The 18485-nt window shown below is 45.2% G+C and overlaps 1 protein-coding gene and 1 long non-coding RNA gene across 2 annotated transcripts; both read right to left on the minus strand.

The window, feature by feature from the left end:
- Positions 1–1122: 1122 nt before the first annotated feature.
- On the minus strand, positions 1123–13169 carry UTP11 (UTP11 small subunit processome component). The gene is made up of 8 exons (XM_017892142.1): positions 12583–13169; positions 8792–8853; positions 7135–7237; positions 6315–6428; positions 5750–5843; positions 5519–5649; positions 2108–2218; positions 1123–1386 (listed from the first exon to the last, which is right to left on the minus strand). The coding sequence occupies exons 1-8, from the start codon at positions 12643–12645 to the stop codon at positions 1303–1305; spliced, it is 762 nt and encodes a 253-aa protein (XP_017747631.1). The 5' UTR covers positions 12646–13169; the 3' UTR covers positions 1123–1302.
- A 162-nt stretch (positions 13170–13331) lies between these two features.
- On the minus strand, positions 13332–15742 carry LOC108542216 (uncharacterized). Its single transcript, XR_001889192.1, has 3 exons — positions 15591–15742; positions 13862–14019; positions 13332–13370 (listed from the first exon to the last, which is right to left on the minus strand). It is a non-coding gene; the product is annotated as an uncharacterized LOC108542216 (long non-coding RNA).
- Between the last annotated feature and the right edge of the window lie 2743 nt (positions 15743–18485).

Genomic DNA, 18485 nt, shown 5'->3' on the forward strand with positions numbered 1-18485 from the left:
AGAGTTTCTATTTGCACTGTTAAGTGAGAGAAAAAAATTCCTCCTTGGATAATTTATGAAGCCGCCTGAATAGCTAATAAAAGAAGAATGAGTGACGGTAAAATCAGTCTATCCACTAGATAAAACACTACGCAATCATTAAAAATAATGTTTATTTTAATGTTTACTCTAGCATGTATTACTGTAAAAAATTTTTGTGATGTAACAAACTGGGAAAGAGCTAATGATTTAATTAAAAGTAGGACATCAAGTTGTTTACTTTAACTACAAAACACAAAAACATGGACCAAAAGTGATGCGTTTTACAAAATGGAGAAAATCAACTAGACTACCCACAGTAATTGTCCACCTCCACAGCTCTAGCTCCTAGCACAGTTAAGTATGCAATAAATATTTGTTACTATTGAATAAGCCCTGGGATTAGGAAGGAATTAATCTATTTTCCAAATCTGCTGTAATGAGATCCTATGTTAATTATAATAAAAAAAATTCTGGGCCGGGCGCGGTGGCTCAAGCCTGTAATCCCAGCACTTTGGGAGGCCGAGATGGGCGGATCACGAGGTCAGGAGATCGAGACCATCCTGGCTAACATGGTGAAACCCTGTCTCTACTAAAAAATACAAAAAACTAGCCGGGCGAGGTGGCGGGCACCTGTAATCCCAGCTACTCCGGAGGCTGAGGCAGGAGAATGGCGTAAACCCGGGAGGCGGAGCTTGCAGTGAGCTGAGATCCGGCCACTGTACTCCAGCCTGGGTGACAGAGCAAGACTCCGTCTCCAAAAAAAAAAAAAAAAAAAAAAATTCTGGGCTGGGTATAGTGGCTCAACCCTGCAATCCCAGCCCGCTGGGAGTATCGCTTGAGCCCAGGAGTTCAAAACCAGCCTGGCCAACATGGCAAAACCTGGTCGCTGCAGATAATTTAAACATTACTCAGACATGGTGGCACACGTCTGTAGTACTAGCTACTCAAGAGGCTGAGGCAGGAAGATCACTTGAGCCCAGGAGTTCAAAGTTACAGTTAGCCATGATCACACACTGCACTTCCAGCCTGGCAACAAAGACCCCATCTCAAAGGAAAAAAAAAATTATGCATATAAAAATAAGACTAATTTCACAAACCAAAAACAATTACAGAAGAGAGGGAGATTTAATGTTGTCCATAGAAAGACATTAAATGTCAGACTGACAATTTAGTTATGGTTACAAACCGGAAAACCATGCCATTTGGACTAATGGAATTTGAAGTTACTAGAAAAAGACAACAGATTTTTGATGCAGAATGACGAGGCTTATCTATAACATGTCAACGTTTTCGACGACTCTGAAATTTATAAATAGCTGGGGAGTTCACCGTTTCTTTCTTCACCTTCACTTTCTGAGTTTTATCCTACAAAAGAGTAAAAAGGTAATCAGTAAAGAGAAGGAAGTGGTTTTGTAAAATCGAAAGGTTAATAAACTACCTATTAGGAGCCCTTTTCAAAGTTGAGAACACACAAAGCCCTACTGCCCAAGGCATCCACTGTAGGCAATGAATTAACTTCTCCCCTAGGCATCTAGAAAGTACTAGCTGTGTACAGTCCTGGGAAAATTGAAAAGAAAGGTGTTCAAGTATTTGTTTCATTTAAAATTATAATTTTAATTCTCTCACGGAACCCCAGTTGAGAAAGGCTAACCTAAATGATCTACAAAGCTAAAGAATTTGACATTTAGAGGAATGATAAGAATATGAAAGGGGCATCTTATATTCCTCAGCTCTGCTATTTAACTACACAATGTTGTCTATTTTTAAACACCAATGAGTGACATGCACTGTTTTGTTAACCTGTTTAAATGTTACGGGAGCTGCTCATAAGCTATAAAGTTCATATGCTACCCGATCCTACCCTTTGCTGTTCCAAAGCACTGACTAATAACCCCCTTATTACCTTCTTAATCAAGGCACATTTCAACACTGTCAGAGTAACAGACACTGGCTCAAACCACTGCCCCTGAGGAGCAGACATTTTCACTGGGGTTGATTTACACACAGCTGAAATCCAGCCTGAGTTAAGACCTTTACAAGAAAGAAAAGGAAAAAAAGAAAAAGGCCTAAGGCTCTCTCTCCTCACCATAAGATCTTTGCGTGTTTGAATTTTCTGAGCAATAACGAACAATTTCTTCTCTCGTTCAATCCGCTGTGTCAGGCAGTTATATTGCTTTTGCCTTTCTTTAGCTATTCGCTGGAGAAGAAACACACATTCTCAGTGAACAATGAATAAGACAAAAATGAGTAAGAAACTGTTTCTTAATCCATTTAAGCCAACTGCATAGTTCATCAACTCCCTCCTTTTGCCAGAATCAACATAATATGGTAACAATAAAGTTACCCATTTTAGGAACATCACATTCTGCAGCTGAAAGGAACCCTGGGTCAGATGTAGTGGCTCACACCCGTAATCCCAGCACTTTGGGAGGCTGAGGAGGCAGGGTCACTTGAGCCCGGGAGTTCAAGACCAGCGTAGGCAACATAACGAGACTCTGTCTCAAAAAAAAAAAATTAATTAATTAAAATAAAAAAGGAACCCTATAGACTAACTTATCAAAACCCGTCACTTACAAATGCAGAAAAATGAGGCCCAGAGAAGAAGTAAGTGGTCCAAGGACACATGGCTCACCTGAAGCAAAGTCAGGACTGTCCCCCTCTCACAAATCCCAGGAATCTTTCCACTACTACACTAAGCTGCTTCAACCTTTGTGTGAGTGCCACAGTCACCTGAGATGATAGCAGGAATGAATCAGTGTTGGAAACCCTACACAAAGCGAATGGAGAGCAACAGAAGAGTCCGCAACAGAAGGTCTCCAGGTAGTGTGCTGGTGCCTGAAAATCTAACCACTCAGAAAGCACAATAATTTTTTCAGCAGAAGCTGACCAGAGAATTCTCACTGCTAATGACTCCTCAAAGATCAGTGGTGTCCTTAGGTTTTGGGAAATCATCAACCTTAGAGAAACTGATGAAAGCTTTGGGATCTTTCTTCGTCTTCTTTTTTTTTTTTTTTGAGGCAGAGTCTTGCTCTATCGCCCAGGCTGGAATGCAATGGCACAATCTTGGCTCGCTACAACCTCTGCCTCCTGGGTTCAAGCAATTCTCCTGCCTCAGCCTCCCTAGTAGATGAGATTACAGGCGCCCACCACCATGCCTGGCTAATTTTTGTATTTTTAGTAGAGACAGGGTTTCACCATGTTGGCCAGGCTAGTCTCGAACACCTGACCTCAAGCGATCGACGTACCTTAGCCTCCCAAAGTGCTGGGACTACAGGCATGAGCCACCACGCCCAGCCTGCCATCTTTCTTGAGATAAATGTACATACACGTTTGTAAAAGGTTGTGCAAGCACATACCTATCTGCACAAAATACCAGTGAGAAAGGGGGGTTTTCACAGACCTCCTAAAGCTCACTCATGGGTTGTCTACCCACTCCAAGTTACAGACAAAATATCCTTGCAATCCACCCACCAGCAGTCTCTTAATAAAAATAATTTTGCAGTAAACAAAATAGAAAGAAACAACACTACTAGACAAAAATGGCAAAAATCTAAACCTCCCTAACTTCTCAAAAGCTATGCTGATGAACTATTCTACATGGGGATTTGGAATACTAATCTCTCTAGGGACTACCACAATTCTTGAAAAGTGTCAGTGACATGGCTAATTGAAAGTACACCTAATTGCCGGGCGCGGTGGCTCACACCTGTAATCCCAGCACTTTGGGAGGCTGAGGCGGGTGGATCACAAGGTCAGGAGTTCAAGACCAGCCAGGCCAAAATGGTGAAACCCCGTCTCTACTAAATATACAAAAAATTAGCCAAGTGGTGGTGAACGCCTGTAATCTCAGCTACTCAGGAGGCTGAGGCAGGAGAACTGCTTGAACCCAGGAGGCAGAGGTTGCAGTGAGCCGATATCGTGCCACTGCCCTCTAGCCTGGGTGTCAAAGTGAGACTCCGTCTCCAAAAAAAAAAAAGTACACCTAATTGACAACACGGTTATCACAAGAACACTCGTGAGCAAGCTCTTTGGCTGGAAGTATTATCTACAGAGGGAAATATTACTGGGCCTCAGACTTCAACAATTCACGGATTCTAGCACAGTCTCACAGCAGTGGTTTCAGACAGCTTTTGTTTTCGCTTTATTGCACAGACTGTCAGATTTATGGGATTACCCAATATAGTCAAACTAATTAGGGGTATTTATATTACTAAAGCAAGTTTAGCTGCCTCTGAGCTAGAGAAAACTGCTGTGAAATTAAACATTGGAAGCAAAACTGATGCGGTGTAAATGATTCAAATCAAAACAGAACAGCTGTCTGCTTGAAACACATTGACAGCATTTTTTTTTAATGAATCAGTCAGAAGAGTTCAACTCCAGAAGGCTTTGAGGAAAAGCATGTCTTCTGCACAACCTAGTTACAGTGACGGAAAGCACCATAAGGAAAAGCCAAAACAAAATTTTTGCTACAATACACAATATGAAAGACCTTTTGGGCAGGCATGGTGGCTCACGCCTGAAATCCCAACACTTCAGGAGGCCAAGGCAGGAGGAAACACTTGAGCTCAGGAGTTTAAGACCAGCCTGGGCAACTTAGCGAGACCCCGTTTCTACAAAAAAATTAAACATTAGCTAGGCATGGTGGCACACACCTCCTGGTGTGTGTACCCAGGAGGCTGAGACAGGAAAATCGCTTAAGCCCAGAAGGTGGAGACTGCAGTGAGCCATAATCACACTATTTGCACTCCAGCCTGGGTGACAGTGAGACCCTGTCTCAAAAAAAATAAAAATAGACAAAGACCTTTTGATGTGCGTATTCACTGCTAAAGGTTCAATATTAAAGTTCCAAATCCTTTAATCTTCAGTAATTCCTTTCTCTGCATTTTCAAAACACTGGCATTTGTTACAAGTATAAAAGCACAAAGTGCAGGGTCAGAATTGGGATTCAAACTCAGGTCAAAGGCCAGAACCTAAGCTTCTGACCACTATACCACACATCTTCTGATCATAGAAATCAGAGAGCCCTTCTCCACTTCCATCCCATCATCAAATCCTCCTACAAATCCACTTTTATAAGGGAACTCATGAGTTTTCCATAAATAATTATTTGAGACCAGGCACAGTGGCTCACGCCTGTAATCCCAACACTTCGGGAGGCCAAGGCAGGCAGATCAACTGAGGTCAGGAGTTCAAGACCAGCCTGGCCAACATGGCGAAACCCCATCTCTATGAAAAATACAAAAATTAGCTGGGTGTGGTGGTGTACCCCTATAGTCCCAGTTAGTGGGGAGGCTGAGGCATGAGAATTGCTTGAACCCAGGAGGCGGAGTTGCAGTGAGCCAAGATCGCATCACTGCACTCCAGCCTGGGAGACAGTCAGACTGACTAAAAAATAAAGTAAAATAAATTTTTAAAATTCTTTCAAATGCAGTGGCAAAAAAAAAAAAAACACTTAATTCCCCTAAACTCACACGTGAAGAACAACAGATAAAATTACCTTAAGTCCAGTCTGATTGGTAACTCCTTTCACTTTTTCTTTCTGCAAGGTCTCTATCCTGGGCCTATTAAAGACTCTGTCGACTAGCTCCGGGGCTGTTTGCAGGTGAGTTGCAACGTCAAACTGTTCAACTAAAATTCAAGACAATCCTTAAGGCACTGTCTGTTTCTAACACCAAACGACACAGACTGGCATGGTAGACTGTCCCAGAAACCTTCAAACATTTCATACCTTCCTTTTTGGTGTCAAAAAAGAACACATGCTTGTTCTGTTGCTTCCCCTGGAAATCCAGCAGATGGAGCTCTGATTTTAGTCTTTCAATTTTCTAGAACACAGAGTATGGTCTCACTTTATATTAGATTCTTCTGGGGTACCAAAAAAAAAAAAAACTGCAAAAGCTTAAACCATTTCACATCATTATTGCCAGTCAGCAAAGAACTTGCTTTATTCTTTTAAAGGAAAGGATCCCAACACATATCAGGCACTGGGCACTTCCCAAGATGCACTTAATCCTTGTAACAGTCCCCTGAGACAGAAATAAGGGAAGAGCCTCAGGGAGTTGAATTTGCCCATTGTCATGAGGCTAGTAATTGGCAGTGCCAGAACTCAAACCTAGGTCTGTCTCATTTCCAAACCTGAACTCTTTCCACTCTACCATGCTAACTATACTTCTAAATCATTATTACAATCAAGTGAGATTGTAAATGCCAGAAGAAATTAACAAATACCTTGAGATTGATAAATTTAAGTTTCCTTTCTTAACCAATAAAACGAATCAGAACAAAGAATGAATTACCTTAGCTTCTGCAACCCTCTTCATTTCTATATATTTGACGTCCTGAGTTCTCATCAGCTTTAGTTGTTCTGGGGTTACTTCTTCCTTAGTCTCCTTAATAATATGTACTCCATCCTAAAATCCAAATTTAAAAGATATATTCCCTATTACATTAAAAATCATTAATAAGTTGTTGGCACAGTGCATGTGCCATCAATCTAGAACAAAGACAACCATAGGCCAAGTGTGGTCACTCACACCTGTAATCCCAGCACTTTGGGAGGTAGAGATGGGCAGATCACTTGAGGTCAGGAGTTCAAGACCAGCCTGACCCACATGGTGAAACCCTTTCTCTACTAAAAATACAAAAAATTAGCTGGGCACAGTAGTGTGTGCCTGTAGTTCCAGCTACTTGGGAGGCTGAGGCACGAGAATCACTTGAACCCAGGAGGCAGAGGTTGCAGGGAGCCGAGATCGCACCACTGCACTCCAGCTTGGGCGACAGAGACTCCATCTCAAAACAAAACAAAACAAAAAAACAACAACCAAATGCTGTATGCTAACAGCAATCCTAGACACAGGCCCCTGAGGCACACGTTCAGTGTGGCACCTCCAGTCATCCATCCTAGAACAGCTCCGGGTATAAGATAACCCAGAATCAAAGGCAGAAATGCATGCTCCTCTGCAAGTAGAAGGTTTGCCTTGGACACTGACCAAGAGCACCTGGAGTAACCAGAGAAGGGTTAAATTAAGGCCAAGGATCCTTCCTCTCCATCTCCTCTCTGTCCTTATTTTCCAATGTGGGGAGCTCAAAATACCAACCAAGCCACTGGGCACCCACCTGGAGTTTAACCCGAGTCATTTTGTAGTAGAATTCATCTGGATTTTTTTCAAGAGCCTTCTTACGGAGAGCTCTGAGGTATTCCTGTTTTTTACGGTAGTCACTAAAAGACAGGTTAAATGAGGTTCATAGCAAAAAACAAAAAGATAATTTTTAAAAACCAAAACCCACAATAAGCAAACTTTACAAGCATCTAAAAGGCCACACAGAGCGAAACTCAAAAAAGCCAAAGCAGTGACTGGATCTGATGGACACTCCACTGTCACTGAGCTGAGCTCACGCTTCGCAGGGTCCACAATCTAATCAACAGTTCCTACTCCAGTGGAACCTGAAATTAACTGTCCCCAGCCCACATATGTTTCAGTGCCATTTATATCATTACAGGGAAACACCAAACAAAGTACAAATTAAAAGTCCTTAGACAGGATATGGTGCAAGCTTGGGCACCAGATGACCACATATAACTCAGAAACTACACAGTACAGTATAGCACAATGACTAGAATCATGGACTCTGCAGCCAGACAGCATGCGTTCAAATCTGGACTTGACAACTTCTGGCTAAGTAACCTTAGATAAGTTATCAAACCATCCTGCATCCCAATTTCACTTGTAAAATGAATACGATAATAGTAACCTATCCCAGAACGTTGCTGAGAGGGACGAATCAGTGTAAAAATGGTAAAATATCCTAGAACACCGCCTGGCCCAATAACAACACTTAATTATCATTGGGCTTAAAATCTCTGGGAACTACAGAAACTCATTTAATCCATCACCACCATCTAGACCAGGGACATAAGAAGGACCTCAGCTGGCCGGGCGCGGTGGCTCAAGCCTATAATCCCAGCACTTTGGGAGGCCGAGGCAGGTGGATCACAAGGTCAGGAGATCGAAACCATCCTGGCTAACACAGTGAAACCCCGTCTCTACTAAAACTACAAAAAATTAGCCGGGCGTGGTGGCAGGCGCCTGTAGCCCCAGCTACTCGGGAGGCTGAGGCAGGAGAATGGCGGGAACCCGGGAGGCAGAGCTTGCAGTGAACTGAGATCCAGCCACTGCACTCCAGCCTGGGCGACAGAGCAAGACTCCATCTCAAAAAAAAAAAAAGAGGGACCTCAGCTGATATGTAGGGCTAACAAATAATTAAGAAGTATTTTGCAAATAAAGTGCTAATAGAGAAGAAGAATGGGGATAATTGTTTTATAAAATGCTTTCAGAGTTCATTATCACCCACGCTTGGTCTCATGAATCCATCTTTCACATCTTTTCATTCCACACCACACACATGGTATGTAAGAGACTCAACAAATGGAATTTCAGATTATATCTTGCACTTCAAGAAAACAAAGAGAAAAAAGATTCGGCTTTGGGCTCAAACACCAAGGCAGAGCCAAATCAAAGCCACTATGAGAAAATGATCTGGAACAACATAATACAAATAATTCACAATGCAACTACAGTTAAATAAATAATGATCTGCCTAAACAAAAAGAGAAATTTAGGGTCACAGAAAAAATTATCTGACAGGCTGCCAGAGCTTTAGCCATTCTATCAATGGCAGGAAATTATCCCGTTGGACAGTCAGGCAATTCAGCTGCAGTGCAAGGAGGTTGTAAGCTTCTTGGCAGTGCCTCTACCAGAAAGACTGAACTCACTCTGCACGAAGTTTGTAATCTTTCTTTTTCTCCAGCAAGCCCAGATGTTTTCGAAAGCCAGGCTAGAAGACAAAAGAAAAAACAACATTGCTTAGTTTCCTCCACGAACACATATCCAAATCAACATGACACCTAACAGGCACAGGAGTCTCTGAAGCACTCAGTAAATCCAGTCCTTGGAGCTAACCCATGACCCTGTCCCCTCCCCTCCCCACAACTGGGCTCTGCCCAAGGATGAGAGGGACCCTGCCAGCACCAGACGGGTCACAAGCACTGCTGTAGTAGGTTTCTTGGCCTATTAAGGACAGAGAGAGGCAACAATGACTCGGCACTAAGCAAGCAGTTGCCAGTTGTACTAAAATTACTACCAACTTAATCCAAGGGTTTATAAAATACTACAAAGGGAAAAACATAGTAACAGGGAGGCAACTGTGGTAAGGGAGCTAAATTTAGAGTCTGGAGATGTGGGTTCAAATCCAAGTTTTACCTCTGAATAATCTGTGACCTTGGGCATGTCACTTAACTTCTCTGAACGGCTATTTCCTGACTGTAACATGAAAATAGTACCTGCTTCTCCGTGTTATCCTGAGGATTCAAGGAGCTCGTGTAAGTGGTAATGCCTGCACATGGCTTGACACATAGCAGCTGTACAGCATGAGTTTACTATTATTATACTTGTGGTACTAGGTATGAGAAAAAAGTATGACAGAAAGTACTTTCTCTGATGTAGACTTGGAGAGCACGGAAGGTATAAGGATTAAATCTTGGTATGATCTTTCTACATACTACCATTTGTTGAGCACTTAGTATATGTCAGGGTCTTGCAATGTGCTATGCTCGTTACACAATATCATCTAATCCCCACAACAACCTTGTAAAGAAGGTGAAACAGGCACTATTGCTACCCCAGTTTTCCATAAAGAGAATGAGATTTAGAGAATGATATGCCCAAGAACACAGAACTAATAAGCAGCACAGCCAAAACTAGAACCCATTCTCCCTAGGGCCATCACAGTAGACTGAGTCCTCTTCTGTTGTGAATAATGTTAACATTTTGGGAAATGCACACACTTCTCTAGTGTTGCAAACTTGTATAATAGGCTGGGTGCAGTGGCTCATGCTGTAATCCCAGCACTTTGGGAGGCCAAGGTGAGTGGGGCACCTGAGGTCAGGAGTTCAAGACAAGCCTGGCTAACCTGGTGAAACTCCGTCTCCACAAAAATACAACAATTAGCCTGGCATGATGGCGAGTGCCTATAATCCCAGCTATTCGGGAGGCTGAGGCGGGAGAATTGCTTGAACACGGGAGGCGGAGGTTGCAGTGGGCCAAGATCGCATCACTGCACTCCAGCCTGAGCAACAGGGCGAGACTCCGTCTCCAAAAAACAAACAAAAAAAACTTGTATAATAATAATTTGGGTAGGATTTTTTTTTGAAACAGAGTCTTGCTGTCGCCAGGCTGGAGTTCAATGGTGCGATCTTGGCTTACTGCAACCTCCGCCTCCTGGCTTCAAGCAATTCTCCTGCCTCAGCCTCCCGAGTAGCTGGGAATACAGGTGTGTACCACCATGCCCCACTAATTTTTGTATTTTAGTAGAGACAGGGTTTCGCCATGTTGGTCAGGATAGTCTCCATCTCCTGACCTTGTGATCCACCCACCTTGGCCTTCCAAAGTGCTGGAGTTACAGGCGTGAGCCACTGCGCCCAGCCTAATTTGGGTAGGATTTTTAACAGTCATCTTTCTGATCTTTTATCCTTCAAGTGATGCAATACATAGCTATTTAAGGCCAAGCTCACACGTGCAATCCCAGCACTTTGGGAGGCTGAGATGAGCAGATCACTTGAGCCCAGGAGTTCGAGACCAGCCTGGGCAACACAGTGAGACCTCATCTCCACAAATTAAAAAAACAAAATAAAATTAGCGGGGTGTCACAGTACACGTCTGTGGTCCCTGCTACTCAGGAAGCTGAGACAAAAGAATGGCTTGAGTGGGTCGAGCCTGAAGTGAGTCATGATTGCCCCACTGCACTCCAGCCTTGGCAACAGAGGGAGACACTATCTCAAAAAAATAAGTAAAATAACACCAAACCTCCCCCAATAATTTTAACTTTGATTACAGCAGACAAAGGGAGGTTGACAGAGTAGAGAAAGCAAGCTAAAGGGTCAAAAGAGCAACAACATGAGGTGAGGCAGAACTCCTAAAATCTCTCATGTCCACCTGAATGTACACCCGCATTACAGAAGGAAACCTGGTATTGTATCTGAAGCAGTTTACATAATAACACATACACCTTCCATATAAAATACCTTCAGTAGCTCCCCCACTGCCCTACTGAAGCATCTACAGGATGAAGTCCAAACGACTCAAATATGGAACGTTTGTGTCAATGGTTTACCCACATTTTCAGGATGGCCTTTTTCTCACCTCTTCCACATAGGCCTTCCGTTCCTACTCAGCCATGGCCATGCCATGTCCACAGCCAGCTTTGAAAGCCCTCTGTTTTCTCTGCTAATCCAGTTCCACTACTTACAACTGTGACTTTGGATATACTCTTCAATCTTAATCTTTAAGCACCAGATTCCTCATTTGTAAAATGCAGGGCTGTGCCTAGCATATAGTAAGTGCTCAAAAGGTGATAGTTTTGGCCAGGTGCAGGGGCTCATGCCTGTAATCTCAGCACTTTGGGAGGCCAAGGCGTGTGGATCACCTGAGGTCAGGTGTTCGAGACTAGCCTGGACAACCTGACAAAATCCCATCTCTACTAAAAACACAAAAATTAGCAGGGCATAGTAGTGTGCACCTGCAGTCCCAGCTACTCGAGAGGCTGAGGCAGGACAATCGCTTGAACCCGGGAGGCGGAGGTTGTAGTGAGGCGAGATTGTAGCACTGTACTTCAACCTGGGAAACAGAGCGAGACCCCATCTCAAAAAAAAAAAAAGTTTGATATACGCTATTAAGCAGGAAGACTGAACTGTAGTTAAGAGGCCTTAGTTCTATCCCATCAGTCAGCTGCACAAGTCTTTCCCCTCTCTTCCTCATCTGTAAAATTAAGATGGAGCACACACGTATGCTAAGGGCCTTTCTGAATCAGATATTAAGCACGGGATTCCTGACGGTGTTTCAATTGATTCTGCATATAAGCTTATTTCTACTCAACCTCCCTACACAGACACACCCACCATAGAAATCCTAGAACTGTTTACTCTGCCTGAATCTGGTGCTTGTAACTGGACAAGTCACCACTCTGGACCTCAGTTTCCTCATCTGTATAATGGGAATGGAAAAGGCCAACATTAAGGGCTAAGACATAAACAAAAAGCACATGTGGCAGATCTTCATGAACCACAAGCCCAGTGTGATGATGATAACACATTAGTAAGGACAGTCTCTTCGGTCAGGACCCCTATATGCAGCAGGCGGAGCTAAGCATTAGACATGGGATCCAATTTCAGCCCGGCAGTTTTGCCTATATGAGCTCTGACCTCAACTCCTCAGAAAAGGCCAGGCACTTGACAGACATTATCTTACTCAATCACCACACTGAAATCTTCCAGAGTAGGTTTTATATCCCCAAGGAAAGGGGAGCAACCCTGCTCTTCCTACAACGGAAACAACAAATCCCCTCCACTCGTTCCCACGAAGCTCCGCCCCAGACACACCAGCGTCATTAGCATACATTTGCGTGCATTTGTATACAGTTTGGACCCGGATCCCACAGTGGCGACAGGGTTGGGGAGAGAGTAACACATGGCGACAAGGGCCAGCACTCGTGGGGCCTGTGTGGTCCTACCTGGCTTCGCTCTCGGTGTTCCCGCTGCCGGGACTTAGCCGCCTTCCGAAAAGCCGCCGCCATCTCTGTGCAGCCTTGGAAAACCTCACTGGACAACGCCGGATCCGCACTGCCTCTGCCGCCGAATCCACTAATTCCTACCGGAAACAGGCCTAGCCGCCGGTGGTTTAGAACCGCCCACTTCCTCTAAGCAACCTATCCGGAGCCGGTTTTCCGGACGTACGTCATCCAACACAGAAGTCACCGCAGGCTGCTTCTGGGAAGTGTAGTTTCCTAGATCTAGTCTCGTGACTCTCCAAGAACCAGTTCTTATTCGCTAGCGCCTCTCCACGCTACCCATATCTCACCTTCGCGCTCGGTCCGCGTGGGCACCTGGGAACACGTGGCTGGCACTGCCCTCCGTCTGAACTGGGCTCGGAGTGTGCGCATGTGCAGTCACTTACGGCTCAGGCACGGGTTGCTGTATTTAGGCGGTATGTTTAAAGCTAGAGCAGTTTAAAGCGGTTTTCGGATTTACCTGTGTTGGGGCTGGCCGGGGGCGGTGGCTCACGCCTGTAATCCCGGCACTTTGGGAGGCCGAGGCAGGCGGGTCACGAGGTCAAGAGTTCGAGACCAGCCTGACCAACATGATGAAACCCTGTCACTACTTAAAAAAAAAATACAAAAATTAGCTGGGCGTGGTGGCGTGCACCTGTAATCCCAGCTACTCGGGAGGCTGAGGCAGGAGAATCACTTGAACCTGGGAGGCAGAGGTTGCAGTGAGCGGAGATTGCGCCATTCACTCCAGCCTGGGCAAAAAACAACAACAACAAAAAAAACAGTGTTGGGGCTCAGGACACGCCACTCCAAAATATGACTGTGGGAGGCCAGAATATGCCACCCCAAAATATATATGTCTCTGGCTTATTTCTTTCAGCTGGTTATGCTGAGAAACTGCAGACACGGGAGTTGCTCTGAAAAGCTGTCCTTCCTTTTGTAGAAATAAATTTACACCTACAAAGGAAATCTACATTTTTAGTGAGGTATCTGTGTCAAGAAGAGGGCTGACAACTATTACTTCCTGAAAAATTTTATCTCCATAACAGGACAACATTTCCTCCCCTCACCTTCCCATAATTTGTGTTGCCGCCATCCCCCAGAGGCCCCATGCCACTATTCTTTTCTGCGACTCAGGACATTATATAAACGTCATTCATCTGACCTGTCCATTTTTTGCTCCTCTACAACAGTGTACAGGAAAAAACATTCTATAGAGAGACAAGAGACCTTAAAACCATACCTGGCTCTGCCACTCACTTACAGGTTGTGTGATTTTTGGCAGGTTTCTTGACTTTAGTGAGCATCATTTTTCTCAAGCATAAAATGAGGATAATAATAACATGCACTTCTTGCCTCATATTGCTGTCAAGAGCTCACAGTTGAACTGAGGAGTCATATCTATAAAGAGCATAGAAGGGAATCACCCAATGACAATAGCTATAAAGTTCCGAGTCCCTCACATCCCCAAGGGAATGGCTAGTTGACGATACAAGAATCAGAGGCAGTACAAGGTAATGACCCATGAAGTGTGTTCTGATGCCACCCAGTCAAGGTAAAGTTCGATTCACTAAGCCTCCATCTCCCCATCTGTAAAACTGAGGTAATAATAATACTATATCCACAGGACTGTTTTGATGATGAAAGGAAATACGTTTAAAGTGCTTAATGCTGTTTTTATTCCCTGGCAAGTTCACAATAAAATGGAGTTACTATTGTTATTTTTATTGTTACTAAACCTGCTTCTAAGTTTAGAGAGAGGATTGGGCACAGTAGAGCATTCCAGAGGCATTTGGTTTCTTTTCCACCACATGAAACAGGGTGTATAATTGCACCCATTTCTCATGACAGGGGTAACTCCTCTAGCTCAGGAGCTCTAGGGAAATCCTCTCTTTAGTCCCCAGAAATGCCAGTCCAGTCGACCAGTGGGCATGAAAGAGCTGAAAGTATGGGTTTGAGCCTTGCCCATTTAGGGCCTCCTGCATTAACAAAATTCCATCTCATGTATCACTTATCATTGGAAGACAAGGCCCTTTATAATCTGCCCATGCTCACCTTTCCAGCCTCATTTCCATTAAGAAGATGAGCTATCAGGCAGGGTGACTAGGTGGCAGCCCCAGCCACTCCTGCCTCTTCCCCTGAAGAAGGCACTGGGTGACCAGTATACCCAAGAGAAGCTAGCTCTGTACATTAGACAGGGGGACCCTGGTGTCAGCCCTGGCTTTGTATCTATCACCTATTGTCTTGTGATCTGAGGCCATGATGTCAAACTCTCTGAGCTTGTCTTCCTCTGTCAAATGGTGATGATGATGATGATGATGATGATAATCACCTCATCTGTTTTTTGTGAGGACAGAAGGAGGTAATGACTACCACATGGCATGGTGCCCTTCACACAGTCAACATTTAACTACATTAATTCTTACTCTGCCCTTCCCACTTCCCAAGCTCTGTGAAAGTCACTTACTTATTTCACCCTCTCCACCCACAAATTCAATGTCCAGCTTGGGGTCACAAGGAAAGTTTCTAGGCGGCCAGGCACAGTGGCTCATGGTTGTAATCACAGCATATTGGGAGGCTGAGGCGGGCAGATCACTTGAGGTCAGGAATTCGAGACCAGCCTGGCAAATATGGTGAAACCCCGTTTCCACTAAAAATACAATTTGGAAGAGGTTATCTACAAAGCCTTGAGGCCTTCAAGGGCTCTAGGCAGCCAGTAAGTAAGAGTGAGCAATACACCCAGAGAAGAAAGGCTGTGTTCTCACTAGGGGGAAGGAGGGCCTGTGGTTACAGGCATCAGAGAGTGATTCAGCACCCAGAGGAAACCATGAGAGGCCTGTCAGTAGCCACCCAGGGCCTCCTTTTGAAAACCCTTGCAGAGTGAAAAAACAGCAGGGGTGCCCTAAGCATGAGATAAAGAAGAATGTGTGGGGACCTCTAGGGTAAGTGAGAGACAACAGGATCCTACTCACCCAAGGCCAGTCATCCAGCTCTCAGGCTCTGCTTCCAGCCCCAGTTCAGACACACCTGTTTCCCAGGGAGGGGGAAGGACAGATAGGGAACAGGAACAGGGAGTCCATGTGGGTGATCCCTGGACTTCCCTGGGGCACGTCCTCTTGGGCCAACGAAAATAGAGTGAGCAGGGAAATGTGAGCCTACTGGGGAGTGGAAATTGAGACAGGGAGACACAGCGTCACTGTGGGAAGCTTGCCCCTAGGCCAGTTTCCCTAGCCCAGGTGGCCCAAGCAGAGAGCTAACTTTCTCTGGCCCCCAGACTCCAAGTCCAAGTAGCTGAATCTTAACATTTGACCATGAAAAGGGGGACTGTCCCCACATACTGACAACCTATTGTGTGCTCTCATCCAATCCTTACAACAATGCTGTGAGGCAGACTTTTCACAGTGAGAAGACTGAGGTTTACAGAGATTGAATGACTACAGATACTAGAGCCTAATGGTGAAGCTCATTTTTGGCATAGGGCGCTATGACTTCTGACTGTCTAGATTTGATTTATTTTTTTTTTTTTCCGAGACAGAGTCTTGCTCTGTCGCCCAGGCTGCAGTGCAGTGGCGCGATCTTGGCTCACTGTAACCTCCTCCTCCTTGGTTCAAGCGATTCTCCTGCTTCAGCCTCCCAAGTAGCTGGGATTACAGGCACCCACCACCACGATCAGCTAATTTTGTATTCTTAGTAGAGGCGGGGTTTCACCACGTTGGCCAGGCTGGTCTCAAACTCTTGACTTACTGATCCGCCTGCCTCAGCCTCCCAAAGTGCTGGGATTACAGGCGTGAGCCACCGCGCCCAGTCGATTTGAGTTTTTTTTAATAGAGATGGGGGTCTCACTATGTTGCCAGATCTGGTCTTTTTTTTTTTCCAGACAGAGTCTCACTCTGTCACCCAGGCTGGAGTGCAGTGGTTCACTGCAAGCTCCGCCTCCTGGGTTCACGCCATCCTCCTGCCTCAGCCTCCCGAATAGCTGGGACTACAGGCGCCCGCTACCACGCCTGGCTAATTTTTTGTATTTTTAGGAGAGCCGGGGTTTCACCGTGTTAGCCAGGATAGTCTCGATCTCCTGACCTCGTGATCCGCCTACCTTGGCCTCCCAAAATCCTGGAATTACAGGTGTGAGCCATCATGCCTGGCCCAGATCTGGTCTTAAACTGTTGGGCTCAAGCAATCCTCCTGCCTTCGCCTCCCAAAGTGCTGGGATTACAGGCAAGAGCCACCATGCCCAGCCAACCAGCGGGATTTATATCCTAGCTTTGCCATTATTAACTGTGTCACCCTTTTCAGGTTGCTTAATCTCTCTGTGCCTCCATTTTCTCATCTTTAAAATGAGGATGAAAATATATATTTAGGCCAGGAGTAGTGGCTCATGCCTGTAATCCCAGCACTTTGTGGGGCTGAGGCAAGAGGATCGCTTGAGCTCAGGAGTTCAAGACCAGCCTGGGCAACTTAATAAGACCCCTGCCTCTACAAAAAATTTAAATTAAAATAAATTAGCTGGGTGTGGTGGCCCACGCCTGTAGTCCCAGCTACTTGGGAGACTGAGGTAGGAGGATCACTTGAGCCCAAGAGGTTAAGGTTACAGTTAGCTGTGATTGCACCACTGCACTCCAGCCTGGGTGACAGAGCAACACACTGTCTCAAAAACAAACAAATATATATGCACATATATCTAATAAAGTTATTGAATAATCACTTTAATATACGTAAAGTGTTTAGGAGTGGTGCAAAGAAAGAACTCAGGAAGTACTGGCTCTCATTAAGACTATTTAGGAGAGATTAGAGCCATGCATCAAGAACAGAGATTCCAATACTCTGCCTTTTATCAGGCCCCTTCTGTACTCACTCATTTCCCCTTGCTTTCTGAAGGCTCCCCACCTTTGCGCTCCTGTCCCCCAGAGCTGACCTCCTCTTGATACCCACTCCACCAAGGCTGAGTAGTCTTCACTGCACTCCCCTGGGCTGGGAGTCCCTTACACCTGCCAGATACATCCCAGAGAGGCTGGGCATGGTGGCTCACGCCTGTGGTCCCAGCACTTTGGGAGGCTGGGGCAGGCAGATCACATCACGAGATCAGGAGTTTGAGACCAGCCTGGCCAATATGGTGAAACCCCGTCCTACTTAAAAATACAAAATAAAAAAGGCCGGGCCGGTGCTTCATAGCCTGTAATCCCAGCACTTTGGTGAGGCCGAGACGGGCGGGATCACGAGGTCAGGGATCAAGACCATTCCTGGCTAAACATGGTGAAACCCCGTCTCTACTAAAAATACAAAAAGCTAGTGCGGCGCACCTGGCGGTGCGCCTGTAGTCCCAGCTACGTCGGGAGCTGAGGCAGTAAATGGCAGTGGACCTGGAGGCGGAGCTGCAGTTGCTGAGAATCCGGCCACGCACTCCAGCCTGGGCGACAGAGCAAGACTCCGTCTAAAAAAAAAAAAAAAAAAAAAATACAAAAAAATTAGCTGGGTGTGATGGTGCGCACCGCGGAGTTCCCAGCTACTCGGTGAGGCTGAGGCAGAAGAATCAGTTGAACGTGGGAGGTGGAGGTGTGTTAGTGAGCCGAATATGCACCACTGCCACTCCGGCCTGCGTGATTTTAGAGCAAGTCCTCTGTCTCAAAAAAAGAAAAGAAAAAAAAATCCCAGAGAAAGGCCCCATCCATGGGCTGGATGGCTCACTGCCTGCCTGGACTCCAGATAACAGGTGCCTGTGATACAAACCAAGGATGTTAGACTGGCACACATACTGAAGCAGTGTCTGCTATCATTCATTCATCAGATGTTTATTATGTGCCGGATTATTGAAGTAAGTACTGAGGAAGGCTGTGGGGAACAAAACGGAGCCTGCCTTCATGGCTCTTACC

The sequence above is a fragment of the Rhinopithecus bieti genome, unplaced genomic scaffold (genome assembly GCF_001698545.2).
Source record: "Rhinopithecus bieti isolate Rb0 unplaced genomic scaffold, ASM169854v2 scaffold_22548, whole genome shotgun sequence".
Taxonomy (NCBI): Eukaryota; Metazoa; Chordata; class Mammalia; order Primates; family Cercopithecidae; genus Rhinopithecus; species Rhinopithecus bieti.